The sequence below is a fragment of the Phaenicophaeus curvirostris genome, chromosome 7 (genome assembly GCF_032191515.1).
Source record: "Phaenicophaeus curvirostris isolate KB17595 chromosome 7, BPBGC_Pcur_1.0, whole genome shotgun sequence".
Lineage (NCBI taxonomy): Eukaryota > Metazoa > Chordata > Aves > Cuculiformes > Cuculidae > Phaenicophaeus > Phaenicophaeus curvirostris.
The window spans coordinates 27,705,866-27,727,986 of record NC_091398.1 but is presented as its reverse complement, the minus strand read 5'-3'; the positions used below and the strand labels follow the sequence as shown (position 1 = coordinate 27,727,986).

The 22,121-nt window shown below is 37.8% G+C and overlaps 1 protein-coding gene across 2 annotated transcripts in view; it reads left to right on the top strand.

Moving 5' to 3' along the window:
* CNTNAP5 (contactin associated protein family member 5) overlaps positions 1–22,121 on the top strand; it is a 281,176-nt gene that overhangs the window by 216,068 nt on the left and 42,987 nt on the right. For both annotated transcript variants that reach the window (XR_011337752.1, XM_069861390.1), the window contains exons 14-17: positions 4,425–4,581; positions 12,845–12,972; positions 13,155–13,325; positions 15,415–15,633. Coding sequence is in view for 1 of the 2 variants with exons in the window: in XM_069861390.1 (XP_069717491.1) it covers positions 4,425–4,581; positions 12,845–12,972; positions 13,155–13,325; positions 15,415–15,633 (675 nt within the window). In the remaining variant the exon portion in view is untranslated. The remainder of the gene's footprint in view (positions 1–4,424; positions 4,582–12,844; positions 12,973–13,154; positions 13,326–15,414; positions 15,634–22,121) is intronic.

The window sequence follows — 22,121 nt, the reverse complement described above, 5'->3', positions numbered from 1 at the left end:
TAAAAAATTTTATTGCTAGCAAGCAATTTCTTCTAATACAGACTAAGAGAACTGTCATTACAAGGGAAGTTTAAAAGGACAAACATATTCTTGCAAACCGGTAGAGGGGCACCAAATACGCATTCAGCCATTCTTGTTAGTTGAAGAGCCAGATACGCATTGCAGGTGAATTTGATCTCAAGCCACTGTCTTTTTAAGGACCACTGGAAACAATCTCTGTGTGTCTCACTGCCGTTTTTGTAGCCTTCAGCCTCTGTGCTCAGGAACTGTACAGTCTGTGCCTGCCTTGTTTCTGCTGAAACAGATTTTGTACAGAGAACTAACAATGAAGAGTTTAGTTAAGTGCACTGATAGGTTACTGGAGGTGTATGGGAGAACTGGCATCTGGAAGCAGCTTACTCCCTGTGCTTGCAGGATGGAGGAAAACTTAGTTCTTATTCATGTGTTTTGGTATTGTATGTGCCAGGGTTTCTAAAGTTTTATTTGGGCATTCAGATGCATAGACTTAGCAGCTGTCAAATAGACCAGTAGACCACAAAGGACCGGCCTATGAAGACAAGCAGTGGAAAACATCAAGACAGTCAACTGAAGAGGAAACCTCTTATTCTTCATTTTCAGAAGACCTATGCCAACCTTGCTTTCTGTAGCCTGGACTTGATAGTGTAAACAAGTAGCAGTACTTGGTTTGATACAGATTCTGTCTGCCTGCTCATTCTTTTATTCAATACCATATAACATATCAGGGGTTGTTTTCCAGACATCCTGCTCCGTGAACATCTGATTGAGCACTGAATGCCAGAAACCCACTGCCTCTTCTCCGTGTCTCCCTGTCTCACCCTCTCCCACCTTGCTGGTGCCACTCCCAGCCGTACCAGGCTCCTTTGCTGCCTGCTCAGCTCTAGATTTCTTTGCTCACCCCTCCGAGCCTCCTGAATGCAGCGAGGCATCAGGGAGAAGCCAGCACGTTGCGGCTGGGTGATTCCCTCTCTAAGGAGTGGGGCAGTTCATAGCCATGCTGTCTTCTGACAAGCAGGATGTGTGTTCAGGATAACAGCTTAGGGTCAAAATCCTTCTACAGGAAAATGTAAGCCTTAAGGATATGAGACATTACACTGGTGCGAGGATAAATACTGGAGCGCTGAAGACAGAAAAGATGGAATGGAAACACCGCCTTGTGCAGTGAGAAACTGAGGGGAAGATGATGAATTTTTGGACTCGATGATCTGGTGGGTCTCTTCCAACCTGATGATTCTATGATTCTATATTAAGTTATGGTAAAAACAGTGGTGTAAATATAGCATCTGTTTGTAGAGGCTTCCAGACACCACAATCACAGAAAGAATTATTGTCTTCTGCAAGAAATAAAAAAAGGTTTTCCTTTTCTTGAGGATTTTGTTAAAATTAAAACCTTTCAAGGGCAGCTTGGGCAATACAGGGAGAAGTCACTTTAAGGAAACTGGGCTCTAGTTCTTTTACTGGTGAATTCAGTCACTTAGGGCTTTGCATAGTTTGGGATTTTTTTCACACATATTCTCCTTGAGTATGATGTTCAAAGACAACCTTAATAAACTTATCATAGTGGATTAGTTTTCAGTTCTAAATAGACCAAAATGTTCAAAAATTACTTTTATTTATGTATTAGGCTTTTAACTACCTTTTTTTGACCAAATAATATGTTAATAATACAACGTAGGCACAGAATGACAATTAAATGGACTTTATACCTTAGATATTTTAAAGAGGAATTCTAATGTTCTATGCAACCATTAGTTTATGGGGCTGTGTGAAGACCTTGATTAAGGTCAGTGACTTAGTCTGAAGCTTCACCACAGAAGTGAAATTAATTCATTTTGAGGTCATAGAGAATTGACAATGCTTTGAAAAAAAATGATAATACTGTGATTACAGAAGTGAAGATATTGAATGAAGCTGAATCAATAGCTGTTGCCCAAACTCAATCTCAGTGCAAGGCACCCTCCTGCTCTTCCAAGCTGCAATGGTGTAAACTTTCTGGAAGGAACTCGGGGATAGACTGATTGGCATTGCTAGTGAAATATCATATTACTTCAGCATTACAGGCATACGACATACCACATATTTTTCAGTAATTTCTAAATACTTCGGACCTTGCTAAAATACCTTAGATTTAAGACTTTTGCTGGATAGCTCTGTGATTTCTCATGTGTTAAAAATTAAGCATGTAGGAAAGTTTTAAAGAATTAGAGCATTATTTTCCTTAGAACTACACTTGATTTCTAAAGCACTAGTTAGGGAGAAAAATTTATTCATCTTGAGTAAAGCATGGCAGAACAGTGCCTAATAAAGAGAATTTTTGAAAACACGTTTTTTATAGTCTGTTCCCTTGACAATCTCAGGTTGTTCCTTATAATGTTGAATGTTTTCTGTATTTAATTTAGTTGTAAATTACTCAAACTGTGGTGATTCTCCCACTTTTCCAGTCTGTATCATAAATCTGAATGTGTATGGTTTTGCTTGATATTGCTCGATAAAAACATTAACAGATCTGAAAAACACATCTGAAAACTACTCATTCTTAATTTCTGTGAATGATTGCTTATTTCACTGTTACTTTTAAGTATGTAATAGTTTCTGCCAAAAGAATCTGACACAGGTTGAACTTGATTAATGAATACCATTATTTGCTGATGGCTTGAAGAATTTATCTTTATCTAAATATTTTTTTGTAGAATGGACACTTAAAATTAGATTAAGCACTTCTGTATAATACCAATTTCAAAGCCTAGAAAAATCACCTTCAATTAACATTACTATTCCAAGCTTTACCAAGTAATTTCCCAATAATATAGACCTGTTTTAGTGGCTGCAGAAATGAGCTTTTGCAAGAAAATCAGTGGAAAAGAGAAGTGAGAAAACAAATGTGTTGACAATAAAATGAGACTTAGATGCGCTTTTTTGTAAGATGAATCCTTAGTTGTTCTTGAATTGTGTTTTTCTAATAAGTACCAATGGGTATTGGTCAAAATTGTCATGTCTTAATTTTTGGTATCATGAGAATGGAGTTACTCTTCCCATTTTTATTTTCATTTTTATGAATTTATACTTCACCAGTCTAAGCTTAGAAGGAAAACAAATATGAATTCATTTTGCCAAGTGATTCTAAAACTCATTTTAATTAGTCTTTTATACTCTACAATTAACCTTGATAACATTTCATATTTTAGACTTTCATGCTTAGTATAATGAGGAATACTCCCTGCTAATAATGTTAGTAAAACAGAATAATAAATTGATACATTTTCCTGCATTAGCAGTGCAGTTTATTTTTCCAAGCTCCTTTGATCAAGAAGTCTAGATATGTCAATTTTGCTAAATTTTGTCTACCTGTATGTGTAACTGAGTACATTACTTGACTTAAGGATTAAGAAGTCAATGAAAAAGTTATCTGAATTGGAAGGCAAAGTCAGTCTTAGCAAAATATTAATCCATGGATTTCATTACATCTGAATCAGCTTACTGTATCTGACTGTTAATATTTAATGCTTGATGTATAAGAGATTATAAAACTTAAACAAAAACTATCTTTATTTATATAAATACATAGATCTTAGAGCTCCTGTAGATAAAAAATGTCTTCGTAGGGACAAATTAATTCCCTCGCAGGGAAAATTTTTTCCGCGCTTATGTCCTACTTGAATCTTTAATCTAGGATATTTTAATAACTTATGGAGCTTCATATTTACAAATTCCACCTGTGCAAAGCCTATTCAAATCCCTATTCCTGCTGCTTTAGAAACGAATACTAATTTTGGTCTTAGTTTTGAGAGGAAATGCATTAAACCCATAGTGATAGCTCAGTTTGTGTTACTTCTGAAGATTTTTGCTCTTCATGTATGAGTCCTAAGATGAAAAATTCCAAATCTAAGAGATAGTGTCTCCTTTATAACAGGTGGATTTTGCAATAGGTTCCTGGCCAATACTGGGTGGTGGACAGCTGTGCAGTGTGAGTCATGGCAGGAAAATTGTTTTCAGACAATGTCAGTGGTTGGATCTCCCCTCTAGCTTCCCACAAAAAGAGTGGACACAGCTGGTGCAGACAGTGGTGTTGGGTTCACAGGTTAAATGTCTTTGCAGTTGAAATGTGTCGAGGTTCTCATAGGTGATTGGCACAATGAAAACACATGAGCCTTCACTGCTCCTCAAATGAAGCAGGATTACCACAGAGATGTTACTTTCTGAGCATGTATTCCATAAAATGGAACTTAGGCAAAGTGTATGGTCTTTTACTGCTTCTGTAGTTTACATCTTTTCCTTCAGTATTATTTAACATGTTCACCTCCATTCTCTTTTCATTCTCAGGGGAATCCAATTTGCTTATCAAGTTCTCTTTCTCTCTCTTTTTCTCTTTTCTCTTTTTTTACCCCCTCTTTTTCCCTTTCATCCAGATGGAATGCCATTTGCTTGGTGGGTTGGCCGTGCCAATGAAAAGCATCTTTACTGGGGAGGATCTCTTCCGAACATTCAGCAGTGTGCATGTGGACTGGAAGAAAGTTGTCTGGATATGAGATATTTTTGCAACTGTGACGCAGATAGAGAAGAATGGTAATAATTTTAACATGTATAGTAGTGTCTGTGTGAGAGCTGGGGATAGGAAGTAGGGCAAGAAGGCTTAATTCTTTTCCTGGTTCACAGCTCAGGAAGCTTGAATGCCTTGAGTGTAATCAAATAAGAATTAGAGTCAAACTAGAATTTGGACTAAGTTTCTTATTTGAACCAAAGACAAAGTACCTGGCTGAAGCAGGTTGCTGGGATAGATTCTTTTTGGAAAGATCTTCATTGAAAATTGCCAAATCCAGTTATTTTATTTTTGGAAAAAAAACCCCAAAACTCTCTGATTTAATTGGAGCATTGCATGAATAAATGCTCTAGGAGGTTGGTGCATGAGTATACAGCAGAGCAGAAAATTCAGGTGTAGACAACAATATTAAGGTACAGACAACTAAAGAACAAGAAATCTGTACTATCAAAATGACTTGTATTATTCTTAGGAGACAGTATATCTGTATGTGCTTTTACTTTCTTTTACACTGGGTCCCAAGCCTTTTAAAGTCAATGCAAAGGCTTCCTTTGACTTTTGTAGGTTTTAGTTCAGTCTCTGTGGGAAGTTTTAGCCTAGCAGCACATACATTCAAAGCCTTCCTAGAGTCCTGATCTTTGTTGTGCACCAATGTCAAGTGAGTTTGTGAAGGCCACCTCAAAATCTTCTCCCATTCTCTGTGCTTTCAGAGATTCTCCAGCAGCTGAGAGCTAGTTGGTGAACTTTCCAGTTAATTCCATACTTGTGCTGGAGGGGACAGAAATGCCAGATGAGTGTTGTTTAAAGCATAATACAGCTTGAAACATTATGAAAATACATCTGAAAGCTGCTTTGCCCTTTCTTCCTTCTGGAGTTGCTTCCCTTTCTGAGAAAAAAAAAATTTAACCTTGAGTAGTTTAAAAATTATGAATAATGGAAGTAGACAAGAAATGTCTTGCTGTAATAGGCTACTATGTTGGAAATATTATCTGAATTATCTCTGTGAAACCTTCAGTTAGAAGAGAATCAGTAGAAAGGAACAGTAAGGGGTCTTGAAACAAACAAAATCAGAAATTACTTGTCACTCTAAGTGTTGGGTTTTTTTGGTTGCTTGATTTCCAGACAGTGTGATTATTAACTTGGACCCTTTCTATCCCTTTATATGGGGTCAGTATTCACTTTAAAAAATCATAGCTGTACAGGGATTTCCTTGGGAACATCTTTATGTAAATGTTGGTTTATGAATGTGATTTGTATAGTAGTGTCTGGCTGTGCATGTTAATCTATCTTTTCTTTAATGATTGGTTATGAGATGTCCTTTGAGTTTTGCACGAGTATCTGAAGCAACTGTTTTTACTGGTGCTTGGCTCTTTTCATAATCCACATTTTGCTGCTCAGTGAGCTACTACTCAAGGAGAGCAGGGTGTGTTAAGCTGGCAGACCATTGGGGTTGTAGTCTGAGACTGCAGGACAATGAACTGCTAGATTGTACAAACCATTGCAAAGTGAACACTTAACTACATTTTTACAATGTTTCTGCTCGGTCTCCTAGGGAAATGGGATCTAAGTGAGTTATGCTTGTGGGTGTTTTATCTCCATTTTTCCCCCCACACCCAGTGAGTTTGAACAAGCAGACACATTTCAAACATCCTCAGCAGAGAAGGAGTCATCTCAAAAGTATTAGAAATTACACATTCTATGAAAATTTATGCCAGGCTGAGGGGAGAAAGCCAATTAAAACACACAAGAAGGAAGTTAAAGAAGCGTACGCTTTTATTAGATTTTGGAAAACCCTCATGGGAGAGAGATATAGGAAATCATGCTTCATTAGCTTGGCAGCTCATGGAGCTACTTGTTTCTCCTAATTTCATGATAATAACAAGATATGCATAGAAGTTTCCTCAGCTAAAATGCCTACTGTTTGCTGGTTTGGGCATTCAGGTGTTTTGTTTTGGCTTTTAATCCACTTGAAATTTGGACTCTCGTATTCTAAATTGCAGATTGCCTTTTTAAAAGCCAAAAAAACCCTGACCTTTACGAAGAGTTTCTAAACATAAGAAATTTCATGCCTCTTGAAGATTGCTTTTGTATTTCTCTGTTTGAACACTGACCCCCTGATACCTAATGAGCATTTGAATCTGAAACATGCTGAGATCTGAACTGTAACTTTAACCTGTTACACATTATAGTGGAAGGAGCAAGGCAGCAGTAGATGCATTTATTTTACTTAGTACAAAATAAAATGGGTGCTGCAGACTAGAAAACCAGAAAATTATTTTTGCTTCGTTTAGATAAATCAGGCTGCTCACAGTGTTTCCAAGATAGGAACTCACCAGAATAGCTGGAGCGTCCTTCTGAAGAGGAGACAGGCTTAGGATTTTGCTTTGATTTGGTTTCCTTAGACTAAGAAGAAGCTAATAATTTCTCAGAGCAGCAAAAGAAACAGAAAACAATAGAAAACAGACCTTTAAAAAGTCCTGAGGCAGGTGTTTGGCAGAATACAATATGCACTTCTAGGCATGCTGACTTTTAAATGATATCTAAGCAGACACCTAAGCCAGATGCTATCTCTAGGCTCGTACTTGACATGACACCAAGTTAGTCCCCATAGAGTTGTGCTGGTTGGATGAACAAGAATATAATTGGCTGCCTGCTATATGGGGAAGGCTTTTCTATTTTTCACCTTTCTTTTTATTGAAGCATTCTAGTGAAAAGTATCTTTTCCCATCCAGCTCTTCGCTGTACTTGCAAAATTCTACAGTATGATGATAGCTAATTCTGTTACTGCTGAATAGCAGCGTACCTTTGTGCTATTTGCTGCAGAACAGAAGAGCTCTGCTGAGGGGGCAGAGGCAGAACTTGTCACCCTGACCCAAGCAAGGGATCTCGAAAGGTGTTAAACATGACTCTAGTTTAGGCATGCCTCCAAAAAAGGGAGTTGACTATAGTTAATGGGAACGCTCCTAGAGTTCCAATAGCTGCAAGCTGAAGCTAAACCTGGTCCAAAAAAATTTGTCCTTTCTTTTTCTTCCCCTGCCCCAATATGGAGATTTTGGGAAAATTGTGGTGGGACAAGTTATGTATAAATAAGACAAATTTGCCATAGCTTCAAGCACTTACCTTCAAAGTGATTTTCTTCCTAAAAGATATGGCCTTTTTCAATCAAATGTTGTGTTCTTGATACAGGCTTTACTGGGAAAAGGTGTTAAACTGATGTAAAGAATAAAATGCTTCTAAAATGCAGGCATGTTTGTGTTACCTTCAGTCGCTTCCAGAGATGGTTTGGATTTTTAAATACCTCTCCCAGGTTGTCTTCCATCTCAAGCACAAATTCTCTTGCCTTTGCAACAAAAGTCTTGCTGCTCACTAAACCTTTCATGTAAATGGGAGGAACCTCTTTCATGCCATGGTGGTGCAGGACTGTCCTGAAGTCCACTTGCTACTTCTGTGTCTCCATCTGGAATTCATTTTCTGCTTCAATTCCAACCACTTAATTGAAGTTGGTCATCAAATCAAACTTATTTCTTACAGATTACATTCACCTGGAAACCTTGTGAATTAGAGTGTAGTGGGCCCTGTTGATTCCAACTAGTAGCTGATTGCCCATCTATTCTTTCTATTCACCAATCCTATTATTCAAATTATAGGAGTATCCTGTTCTTTTATCTTCCAGAACAGCCCCTTTCAGTGTGAGACTAAGGGTTTGAGTCTTCCTATTTCCAAAGTAACACGCATTCACTTCTTTACTGTGTCTTTCTGGTACTGCAAGCAACATAGGGCGTGAAAAGAGATGGGAAGGGGGGATGTTACGATTGTCAAACTGACTTTGGCTCCCAGGAGTATGTTGAGTATATCCAGCTTTGTTCGAGGGAAGCAAAGCCCTGTGGAAGCACACGAAGCCCTTTTGGATGAACTATATTTGTGCAAAGCTGTACCAGAGCCAGGATGCTAAAACTAGAAGGGCTGAGGAGAGCAGGGCAGAGAAACCCAGCCACTGACAAGCACAGATTTGACAGGTTTTGTTTGCCTAGCACTATCCTGCACTGAATCTGTTGCCCCAGAAGCAGTGCAGGCAACTCCACAGAGCCTGTGAGCTCATAAATAAACCCTGCCGGAGGTGACCTGGCCTGTATAGAGCTGTCTTGGATATCTGCCTTCATGACTGTATTTGTCAACAAACTAGAAAAGCTGCCTGCAGAGAGCTGACTGTAACAGGCCCCTGAGGTTTCAGGAATCAGTTCATTACTATCATTACCAAACTTTTTCTCTATACCTCTTCTCTAATTATAGCTACTAATATAGCTACTGCATATCGCCTTCAACTATTAGGTATGTCTTCTTGTGCTGCTATTTTTTTCTTTATTGCGAGTCTACATTATTGTACCCAGTAAGGCATTTTAGATACAGCTGGTGGGTAAGATAACAATTCAATGTATTCCTTTGGATTTTTAATCTTATGTCCTGCACAAGGTTCAAAATTTTTTCTGATGGAAAAGCCTGTTTCACTGGCCCATTCCTCATTGAGTTCATTGATATCTGCTGATGATAGTATTCTTTCTCGCAAATGTACTTTATTTGTGAAAATCTGCACTGAATATCTGAGCTACTGAGGCTCAGACCCCACCAGAGTTTTCATTAACATACAAGAAGAATAGGTACCTGTAGGGGATCATGTGAGAAGGAATTACGTTTAATGGCACCGCTGCTCTACCAGCTGTTAGAAAAAATACTTAAACAGCTACCTAGAGATTACCAATTTATGATGGCTCACACTGTTAGGATACCATAGAGTAAGATTTTTTTCAGCATGCTTTTTTTGTAGCCAGGAAGAAGAAAAATAGACTTGTAGTGTTACCATCAAAATAGTTATTTGTCATTTACAGGTAAGACTACCTGTGCTACATCTTAAAGCATCCAGTTGCTGCACTGCCACAGTTAATATCATTACTGCACTTGTGGCACTTTTTTATCCTTTTTTTCTTTCGTCCCTTCCCCACATACAAAGAGAATTTTCTTAATGTGTAATGTGCCTCATACCTTATTGAGGAAGTCCTTCGGGTACATACAGGCATTAATCCTCAGATATAGATAAATAAATGACATTCAACTGTATTTAATACCCATAATTAAAAATATTTCAAGAGCGTTATTGGATTTGTTTTGGTTCAGTTTTGCTTGTGGGAAGTACAAATTGATACTAGCCTTTATGCAAAGAACTTGGAGAAGCATCTGTTTGTTGAGGGTACCTTCCACACTATGAAATACATTCCAATTTTCATCTGAATTTATGCCAAACTGAGTACCAAGTCAGGTAGGTGAACTTCCTTTCAAAAAGGTTCTGTTTCCCAGGTTTATTAATTTATTTGTAGCATTTTCTGTGTGTACAGGGCTCCTTCCAGAATAGTGACAAAACTTGCTTTGATTTTTGTGAAATCAGGACTAAACCTACATTCCTGGTCAAAGAACATTACCCACTAGGACTCTTCTGCAGGCAAGACCTGCATGTAGTTCTCAATTCTGAGAACCATAGCATGGTACAAAAGACATGCTTGATCAAAGTGGTCACTAAGTGCTATGTGAAACCTGCTAGGAGATATAAAGTAGTGGTTTGGGCTAACCTGAGAAGCAGCTGTGGAAAACCAAATGTAATCTGGTTTTAAGTATACGTGAACTGCTAAATTAAAATACGTATAAGTGAGCTCTGGCAACAAATACAAAAACAATGAATCTAACAAGGTTTTATTTTTGTTTAAAAGACAAAATCATGTGTGTGCACATTATAGTTCAGGTGCGTTCTGTCAGAAACAGTAAATTTTATTTGAAAACCGTAGTACATTAAAAGTGATCCCTGAACACCCTTCAGGCAAAATTCCCATTGTTTTTTCCAAACTCTGGTATATTTGTATTCCGTAATGCCACAGCAGTTGCTCCAGGAAATTGTTGTACGGGTACATGAAGCTCTCTTGTCCTCTCTGAGGCATAGTACACTATATTTGAGAGGTTACCATGGTGTATCACTTAAAAAGAAGAGGAATTGTGATGCTTTATAATAAATGGAGTCTGAAATTACTTCAACGTAAAGAATACCAGGAATTTAATACACTCAAACTTTAGCTTCCATGAGGACTTGCAAAGTGTCTTCAAATCTCTTTCCATCTTTTCTTAGCTGAAACATCTTAAATGTTAACTTTTTGCCGAAAATGTAATTTCCCACCATTGAATAATTATAATAAACTGCAACAATAAATACGTTAGTCCTGTCATTAACACATTCTCTGAAGGGTAGAATGTTTTTCTGAAAGGTTTTATTTTGGTGTCTGCTTGTATGAGAACAGGTATCCTTACGCAAGTTTTTTTTCTGTGTGTGGAAGGATAAAATTCATAAAATGTACTGTTTGAGCTTTAAGAGAAACTTGATTGAGTTTTCAAAGCATTAGCGTAAAAGTGAAGATTTTTATTAGTTCTAGTTTTCTTTCTCACAGTTGAGCTATGATACTAAAGTTCTCTGTGACACTGTCATATAACTAGTAAAAACTCAGAGTCATAAAATTCCATATAAAAACTTCATGCAATATAACAGAATATCTAATAAGCAATGCAGTTTTCAGAGATGTGGAATAGATATCTTTAAAATGTCACTATTTCTTTTTTTTTTTTTAGATGTCTTCAGTGGTAGATGTAGGCAGCTACTGATTTTTATTTTAATGCTGATCATAGCTAGTCAAAAGACTGCACTATCTTTTGAATGCAAATAAATTTGCAGGAAACCTGCCTAAATATTTTGTGGGATTTTTTTTTTATTTTTAAAAAAATAAATGCCAGCTTAGTTATTCATGTGTATATTGCACATTTTATGTCCTCTTTCTGTGTATATTTCTGCTTTTCTTCAGTTCTGCCTTCTCTTCCTCCTTCCACCCACTGAAACAGCTTACTTAATTATCTTCCTAAGAAATACTCAAATAGTTCAACTTTCATTAAAACTGTTTCATAATCTTTTGAGAGCATTTACACCAACTTTCAGAGGTCAATACAATAAGCTATATGAGTATGCTGCTGAGAGACCTCTGTGAAGAGATTCAGAGACCATATACTTTTGATTCATACATGATATTTTTCCTTCTGAGTCTGTTTTGAAGGCATATCTCTGCCTCATGCCTGGGAATTTCATCTTGCTGCACTTTATCTGCAATTGTCTACATGTCAGACACCCACTGAAACAAGAAAAAAATGTTAGAGTTGAAGAGGGTAGCTCTCCTTTACCTTTTGGAATTATGAGACAATTAACTTTGCTGCATGCGATTAGAAGGCAGGAAAAATAAATGGTACAGATGCCGCATTTGTCAAACAGATCAAAGTACTCCTATTTTTCCTGATGTTAATCAGCGTAGAGCACTTAGCCAAGCAAACATCCAAGGCTGTGTGTCAGCACAGCTGCAATGTTCGTCCTGATTTCTTTGCTTAAGTCCCATGTCCCTTCCCACTGTTGGAATTATTATGAAAGGTACAATTGTGAAAGGTGGTATTACAAGCAGCATACAGGCATCCCATGCCTGGGATGTCAGGCTCTCCAGCAGTGGTATTGCTCAAAACGTGATGCCTGTTTCCTAAGACTTTGTATCATGTGTGCCTGAAAGGCTAGTGCATGTAAATTTGGGATTATTGGCATTTTAGATCCAGTCATTGTTGCCATCCCCGTGTGCAGCATGTAGTCTTTTACCTCAGTGTCAACAGGCAAGTTGAGTCCTCACCCTGCATGAGGATCGCAGGGCAATGTGGAGGTTTAGAACATATTCCCCAAAACTACTGAGATTCAGCCTCATGAAGGATGCTTTGCGAGGCTTATGTGCCCTGTGCTAACAGCAGGCTGAATCAGGTGTCATGTATTCTCTTCCTGTTGGGATGAAGCTTAAAGTCAGCATAAATGCCATTATCTGTCTCCAGCTAACTTAACAGAAATGCATACTTGCACTTAGACCTGATCCGCATCAAATTCATCCTGCTGAGGAAATCCAGTAAAGCCCAGTTTACATTAATGCCCATCAGGCAGAATGGCAGCACTCTGCCTCTGCTTCACAATCATTCTGAAACACAGTTACAGTCTGTACCAGACAGCATCATGTATCCAAACACGGTACTTTCAGTCGTCAGTATTATGACAGTGGTCAGGTAATTCTGCAAAAAAACTTTCATCTTTAACTAAGGATCATTCAAATATTGCCTTGCATAAGGAATGCTGGGGATTTTGTCTGTGGTTAATCTGTCTCTTTCTGTTTGTTTGTTACAATACAGGACAAATGATACCGGCCTCCTTACTTACAAAGACCATTTGCCTGTATCTCAGATAGTGATCACTGACACAAACAGGTCAAATTCTGAGGCTGCTTGGAAAATCGGCCCTTTGCGTTGCTATGGAGACAGTGAGTACTAGTTCTTCTCAATTTCCATAGGTACAGAATGTTCCTCTTTCTTTTTGTTTTGATTTTTGGGGTTTGGGGTCTTTTTTGAAATGTTTTTATATGATGAAAGGTGGCTTTCCACATGCAGCTCGCAGCTGCTGTCCGGAGCCAATTAACTATAGAGAAGGGGGTTGTGTTTGCAGGGCAGTTCTGGAACGCTGCTTCCTTCAACACTGAGGCCTCCTACCTGCACTTCCCCACCTTCCATGCCGAGGTCAGCGCGGACATCTCCTTCTTCTTCAAAACTACTGCTGTCTCCGGGGTATTCTTGGAAAACCTTGGGATTAAAGACTTCATACGAGTTGAAATAAGCTGTAAGTTTCACCACTGAGAAATCTTAGTGTATTTGCCCAGTTTGACAGGTGCAGAGAAGCAGGAAGGACGTATTATCTGCTGTTGTGAGACATTTGGAAGTGCCTGGGGAGGATGAGAGGGAGACATAAGGACTCATTAATCTGGACACATCTATCTCTCCTGTCAGTTTCCCTATATAGCCCTGGTCATTACACCTCATCTTGTTATGGCTACGTTTGTCTTTTAAACACGTGACTGAATTTACTTTTTCAACACCAATATTAGTCTTTTCTCTTTAGAGAAAAAGCTACTGTTTAGATGTAGCTTTAGACTTCACATAGACTGCAATTTTAGGAGAAAGATGACAAATTTAATACAACCAATCTGATGGTTACTTTTATTTCTGTATCAGCAACATACCCATTCTGATGTAACCCTAGCATTTCAGAGGAACTCAGTGTGTATGGTAAAGCTACAATGTGAGGCTCTAGGAAGGACTGAATGCTAATGCAAGATAAGTTAGTCACAGCTGTCTTGTGCCTTGAACACTTCAGAATCTAGTGACTACAGTATAACTGCTACTCAGTATATAAAGGAGAGTAGCAGTGAACTTAATTAGTGAGGCTTTGCCTCACTCCTGATGACTTCAAATATTTATTAGTGACAAAAAACTACTGTGGCTTTGACATGAAATATGACTTCTGTATTTCAAATTCTGTCAAGCTTAAGAAAACAAACTGAGTGGTATGCATTTTATTATATGCCCAACATAAAATTTAATAAAAACGGGCCCCAAGGCCCTTTGATTCATTAAACCAATGGTAAATGTCATGGTGCATTATCACAAGGTAATGAGGTATGGTTTACTGTTAATTGCACATCAAACTCCCATTTGGTTGTACTTCAGTGTACTGCTTTTCATTCTCAGAGATATAGAAGTAAAAATGACATTTTGATATAATATATAACAAATACTGTAAACTAGAGGATTATTTACTGTAAGCTTTTTTTATGTATGTTAAGTCTATACTCCTAGAGAAATAAGTTATTTAAAATTTGAGGAGAGTCTTGTTTTTTAAACTTAGGCTTCTCATCAGTAGTTTGGTGTTATGTTTCTTGTTGCCAGGTGGAGTTTGCAGCCTAAAGGTCTTGTATTGAGAAAGCTCCTCAGACCAGCTGCTCCACAGGGGAACAGCTTTTTAGCAGATGCAAGGGCTCAAAATAGATCTTTGTGTATCCCTACGGATGGTTTCCTATCTTAACTATCTAAGAAACAGCTTCCAAAATGAGACCTATCCAATTTTTGAGTGTGAAGTAACAGTTTTTTTATGAATTTGCAAACCACAACCTTCTGTTTGTCTGGTCAGTGGACCTGGTTGGTTCTTGGTCTTTCTGATGTATTTAGCATTTCAGGAAGAGGAAAAATAATCAGTGGCAAGAATGTCAAAATGCTCTGGCCCCTTTCAGACTTCCAGAAAAGCATAATGGACTCTTTGTATATATGGGGGTTGTTTTCAATTATCATCCTGTTTCTAGCAGCCTTACTATCTCTGGACATGTGTTACATATGCAGCTATAGTTTGGATCTCTAGGATCATGAATGAACTAGTTTTGCTGATTACTAGTTTTTCCTTGCTTCTTGGGTCAGGCTCATGAATGCTTGTGGAATTACTTCCTACCATCTAAAGCCACATTCTGTAATAGTTAAGTATATGTACCTTGAAAGATTTAGACAGAAAGAGCTCTTTCATCCTTTCTTCCATCCTAGCATTATTTGTCCAAGATCTTTTGCTACCATTGTGTGACTACTGTGCAGCATTTGGGACTTTTAAGTCAAAAAGAGAGCTACTATTTCTAGAACACTCTAACTGTTATAGCAAAAAAGATGGGTACCCATAGCCAAGCATAATCACTGCAGAGATCAAACAGTTAGGCTGCAGGCTTAGATTTATGTATACGCTGCTGTGTAGGAGATGGGAAGTAAATGATGCTGTACTATTTGCTGACATAAAAGTTAATGGACCCTATATTTATGTAGGATTTCTTGATGTCAAACTCATGATTTAATTGGACCTTCACTTCCTCTTCACCTTTGTTTATCTGTTCCAGCCCCCAAAGAGATCACGTTCTCCATAGATGTTGGGAATGGCCCCACAGAAGCCACTGTGCAGTCTCCCACACCCCTGAATGACAACCAGTGGCACTATGTCCGAGCAGAGAGGAACCTCAAGCAAACCTCTCTCCAAGTGGACAACCTCCCCAAGAAAGTCCTGGAGGCACCTGCTGAGGGGCACTTCCGCTTGCAGCTCAACAGTCAATTATTTGTAGGTAGGGACCATTTAAGGGTATCTGTAGACATGTACAATATTTCTATGTCCACGTTTTGGTAACATTATTGTTTCACCATTAAGCATGGATATGGTGACCTAATCCTGCTTTCTCTTCTACTCCTGCATAGGCAACATAAAGTAAATTGAAACTACTAATACTAACTGTAGTTTAACCATACTATACTAACTATAGGGTATTTTTTAGGGTCTAAGATTGCTTGAAACATATTTATTGCCAAAGAATTCATAGTAGTTCTTCTTGTGCAGCACTGTGGAATTTACTGTAGGAAATGTGATCTCTCTTTTTAGGTGCTATGTAAAAGGCACATTTTTTTTCCTTTAAGTTTCTAGGGCAAACCTTGCTGACAAGATGGTCTTAAAGTCTGTTCCTTCAAGTATGCCTGAGCCCTTATTTGGACATAAACAGCATGCGTGAGAGAACTATGAAAACAGTGAAGGCAAATACAGCTATTTTAACTGAAGGTGATCTTTCAAAAGAAAAAAATAAAGAAAAGGAAAAAAAAAAGAAAATCTGTTTGAATATATTTGGTTTCCCTGTGTCCCCTGGAAATGAAACCTAGATTGGGTCCAGCTTTTATTTGATAATATAATCAGGGATTACAAAGGGACTTCTCCCTTTTCTGTGTTCAAACATTGTCTTTCTGAGTAATCCACTCAGTGATGGAGTGGGTTGTAACCTACTTATTCAGGGCCACTCAGGTACCTACTGAGTCTTTCCTTAAAATAGGTTCTCTTACTTTGCCATAATGCTGTAGCAAACTTCAATCTGTCAATTCATTTGAGTAAGTCTTACCTGTGTATCTACACCCTTTGATTTAAGATTCTGGTGCATTTATTTGAGCTTTTCATGGTGCCTATGTGAAGTAATTATTTGGCTTTGAATGTATGAAAGTAATGAATATATTAACAAATAGATACAGTTCCATCAATGGCCAGGTTTGATTCATACCTAAAATGATCTCTGATAGGCTCAGCCAGAGGAAAATACACTGAAGACCTTGTGGAAGGGAGACTTAACACTGTCATATTGCAAGGTTTCTATTTTCTGGTATGAATCATGTTGCTAATCACTTGTTTCTCAAATGCTAATATACTCTGTGGGAGGCCAGGCCTGAAGGCAGTAGAGTTGGGCTGCTAGATGCCTTATAAACATCACAGAAATCTAGCTAAGGTACTGTTTCCAGTGAGAAAACTTAGAAAATTTAATGACAAGTAAGATGTCTGCAAGTTTTTTGGTGTAAAAATGAAAGATTTGGCATGTCATCTATCAGATATTTTGGATATATCAGCTGCTTACCACTTCACATGTGAAAAGCAGTATCTGCCTATAAGCTTGCTTCTCTGTCTTTGCAAAATAAACAGGTTACTTGAACAAACTTTATGGTGATTTTAAAGTGATGTAATCTATGAATTGCATCGTGGAAATCCGTGGTCATTAAGAACCTCAATAAAAAAACATGTCAACAGTAATACTTGTTAGCAAAGACAAATGCAAAGTATTGCACCTGGGACAGGACATCATCATGGGTACAATCTGAGGATTGCATGGATGAGTAGGAGCTATGCAGAAAAGATCGAATTGGTCCTGGTGAAGTGAATCTGTACCTTGTCTGCCTATAAATTTAGTGGTACTTTGAGAAACAGATTGTACCAGTTGACCTCCAGCCGTGACTTCCAACTCAATTTTTTCTCTGATTGTGCTTAATATTTATAGTAAACCCTAAAACATAGTTACTTTATCTCAGCCAGGAGGTGAAAAGTTTTCACTGTGCAGTAAATAGATTGCATTCCTATGTCCATCCACATATTTCCTAAAATCTGAACAAAAGGGACAGAAAAACTAAGATGTGTTTAGGAGTACTTTTTTGCCACTTATCTCTACCATATTGAAAGCCAAAACTGTACGTGACTTCCTGAGCATTCAGAAGAGACAGAAACCTGGGCAGGCTCCTGATTCTGATGCTGTGTCCCTGCAGGTGGTCCAGGGAAAGGTGGCAGAAGTCCAACAATACACAGATGTGGCATAATTTGTCTGTACTGAAGGTTTCATTCCAGGAAGCAACTGATTGAGTATCTCAACCATGCAGAGTGAATTCTATCCCAACTGAAAAATAAATGCATAAACAAAATTGTATAAAGGAAAGAAGAAACAGCACATAATATTGCTGTCTACTCCCCCTGTAATCTACAACATATTTGTTTCCGCAACATTCTGCATAGTGACAATGATTAAGGGGTTTCTACAATTAGTATGCACATTCTTAATTAATAATCTGTATAACTGACATGATTTGCTGTTTTAAAAATGTTCCAAATATTTTTTTTTAATTGAGTCTCCCTCTTTCATCCTAATTAAACATAGAATTTTGTTTCCACACTGGAGGTAGCTAGTCATTAAGATATAAACTTTTCTTCTTGATTCTTCTCCAGAATCAATTCAAATATTTTGTAAATCTCATAAATAAGGCTCAATGTCAAAAATTAATTTCGTTTATTTACCTTTTGGAAGGATTTATTGATCCTTTAGGATGAAGAAACTATATTAGTATCATGTAGCATTATGATGATGATCGAGGAGATTACTGTAGGCTTTAAACTACAGTTTTTTTCCTGCTGCTTGAAAGATTTCAGTCTATGTACAGTATATGTGAGGCACTTTTGTATCTTTTCCTTTTAGGAAGTTATCTACAGTAGATCACACAAGTGAAATAAATGTGGACACTTCCATAATTTAACAACAGAAGAACTTGGCATATAACATAATTTTAAAGGAATTCTGCTAATCTGGACCAATTCATTCCTTGTCAATTGTTTCAACCTGTTGTATAAGCAAGTTATTTACTTAATTTTTGACCAGATTTATCCTTCTTAACCCAAGAACCAGATATATTTGGGTCTGTAATTAACAGAAGAATTTAACTCAAGGATTTCTTTCTGTTATTTGGTGTTTTTTTAAAGTTGGCCAATCGGACTTTTTACTTTCTATGATTTATAGTAAAGGAAGTTCAACATAAGCCTTCTCTAGCAACGTTAACAAGTCAGTTTTAGGCAGTCGTGGAGCTCTGCTTCATTTACTTCTAATCTGGCAATACTGGCATGTTGTGAAGAAGTTAATCGCTCTTTAAATACTTTGTAAGGACGGGAGTTAAGAAATCCTGACTTTCCTTGGAAGTTTATCTTCAGATTGACTGACTCTAGGTATTTTAGGAGATTTAGGCTTTTACTGAAGATTTTCCAATGACTAAGCACAGAGAAGGATTTCTCTTTTATGTGTGCAGGTTCTTTTATGTCCAGTAAGGGATAAATTCATAGTTCAGTCTTCCTGAGTGGAGACCTTGATGCTGTTTCTCTCTTATTTACCTTGCTACCACTTTTCTTGAAATATGAGAGCACATAATATTCTCTCTCTTAAATCTGGACAAGAAATTTAAAAAGTCTGGATTCAGAGATAAAAATAAACCATCTATGTGAGGAAATACTCTTTTCCATAAGAAACCAAAGCAATACCACCCAAATTGCAGCAACTATCTAGTCCTTTTAGATGGATAAAACACTGATGGTGAACTAATGCAAAGCTATGTCCTGAAGACTCTGAAAAATGTGAACTTGAGTTGTCTCAGAAGGGTAACAGCTGATATATAACAAGAGTGAGTTCAGTGTTTAGAAGCCATGATTACTTATTCCAGCAGAGTAATCCAGATGTTCAGAGACCATCGCAGAACCTGGGAATCTCAGCATGGCTTACATTGTCCCTGTGCTAATTTTGAGTTGTGCATGTTCCTAGGCCTGTCTGGGTCATTGCTAGGGTAAAAATCAATTGTAAACTTGTTTGATATACTTACGTGTAACCATGGGTGTGTTTAATGTTCTTAAACTGCATTTCTATGGAGTGTCTCTGAATGTTAGGCATGACTTACTGGGCTTGAACTCATGTTACATTACATGGATTAACAGTACTGTCTGCTAGACAGCTTCTTAATTCAGTTCTGGCCTTGATAAGCATAAAGTAGCCATAATTCATTATCTGCACATTAATGTACCCAAAAGTATGTTCATTTTGGAGCTGGTACAACGTCATAGATAGATATGTTAACCCACATTTTACATATCCTCGAAAGGGGCACTCAAGTAGTGATTTCTGTTTACGCCAAAGTCTCTGTTATACATTGCTACTTTATGAAAGGAATTGATAGAGCTGGGAATCAGATCCTTCTTCTCATATGCTCATACTATTCCTTATATTCACAGAAATGCTAGCAATTGAGTGTCATTTCTTTTCATACCACCTGTTCCCCATTCATTCTGGCCTGCCACTGTTCATTGCCCTGTTTTGTGTTTGATTCAATGGTCTTGGCTGTTCTTGCATCCTGCTGACATGATGTCTGCCCTGTACATTGGTCTTTGGGGAATGTTCCCCTTAGGAGAGTAGAAGATAAGTGTTTGCACTAGCCAGCACACTACATAGTATAAGCAAGAAGTTGTCATTGCCTGACGTTCCCATAATTCCACTGTAGTGATGATTTCTTATACGTCGTTCAAAATAAACCATAAAAATTTACTTCCTTCTTATTGCATCTGCCCGGAGATAAAACCAAAAGAAGAGGAGTCAAAATGAAGTTGTTCAAATGTAACCCCTCTCCTTTTATCTCCTCATCTGTAGCAACACAATGTGACTGAATTGAAATTTGCAATTCTTGGTTTATTCCATCACCTCCTATTAATATCTAACTGTATTCAGTTATGGTTCCCCTCTGTTACAGAGAAACAGTTAGGCATGGTCAGTAAGAGACAAAATTGTAGAGTAAATAATGTTTGTATGATTAGCTGTTGTGTCTAACGTGTAATTGACTCACAGGGCATTTAAGTATCTATGTATGTTGTATTTTCTACCGCTACACTTGCTGCAGTAACTTAGAATGAAGATAGAAGGTCTGCCTAAGGCTGGCATTGGGGCACGTGGAGTATGTGGCAGGCTTCTGAGATAGCTTTCTGTGTGTGCAAAATGGAAGAGAGAAATGACTTTTCATTGCCAGTACACTCAAACAAAACAATTTTGGATTTTAAAGGAGCCTAAAGGAGTTAGAAAACCATTTCACACTTTTTAGAGGATTTGGATATCTAACTGTATAATCCTCAGTTGCAGCATGGATATCATTGCACCTGGCTATGTTTCTTCTGTTAATTTTGTAAAAAATACAGTAGAAGAAGCAAACCCCAAATAAATGTACAGGCTAGATATATCCAACTGCACAAAACTACCCAGCAACAGGCCAGATTGACACATTATTTGCTCTGAAGGGACAAACAAAAATGTTTCCTTTCACTGGAGAGTTGCTTTCAGTATCTAAAATGAGTGAGATCCTTTTGGATAGTGCAGTTGTCTCCTAGTATATCCCTGTGGTCCTGTGGAGGTTTGTCATCGTCTCCTCTCCTGGCATAGTCTGAGATGAAACTGTCTTATCTAGTGGAGAAGGCATGACCACAACACCCCGGTATAGGGAGGGGAAAAGCAGTCCTCCCAGACCTCTGAGAACAAGATTTACACTCGGACTCGCAACATTAAAGAAGCAAAATACTCTAAGATGGTTTTTGATGCATAAAGCCTTGATTAGAATTTTTTGTGCTATTCATTTTATAGATTACAGAGACTAGCAAAGTTAAGTGCTTGGATTCCTCCTTTTGTCTTGCGAGCAATGGAGAGAGGAATTCTTGGATGAATCTCCTCTGTCACTAAGCCACACTATTAGTGCTCAGTTGTGAGCTCCTTGCCCCATCCTTTCACACTCTCTTCCTTGCCCCAAGCTTCCCAGTAAAATTCAGCTTCATAAGTAGCTTGCTGAAAGTAGCATTACTTATTTGAGTGTCACCTCCACTCAGGAGAGAACATCCTTAGCCCTGATTTTTATGGCCCTGGGGCTTATCCTAAAATCTGATTTCCTGAACAAAACATTTATGTCTCATCCATAAAATTGTCCATTCTATCAGGCCTACTGGTGTACGAAAAATCTGCAAAGCATAATTTGGGAAAGAGTTTTGTTTGTTTTCAGGGTTTTCTTACTTCCCAGAAACATATTTGAAGATAAGTCAGTTGAAGAAAGCTGTCCAAATGGCCAAATAATAAAAGATTTGATTAATCAATACTATGTGGACCTAGGATCATCTAGGTGTTCTCTGTTAAGCTCTATACTTTCCAGATATTAGAAGAGGAGAAAAGTGAGAAACTTACTTTACGTGGCCTTGCAGAAGTGCCTTAGAGAGCAGTAAGAATAGGGGTACCACAATGAACAACAGTTTGTACTCATTCTTTAAATGTTACAGCTGGGATTTCATGTGTATTGAGAGTAGAGGCAAGGAAACTCTTTTATCCTTATAATATTTGGAGTTACTTTCCGTGCCAAAGAAAACAAAGTAACCAGTAACCTTAACCACAGAAGTCAGGTTTCTGCTTATTCTCTGTATGGTATA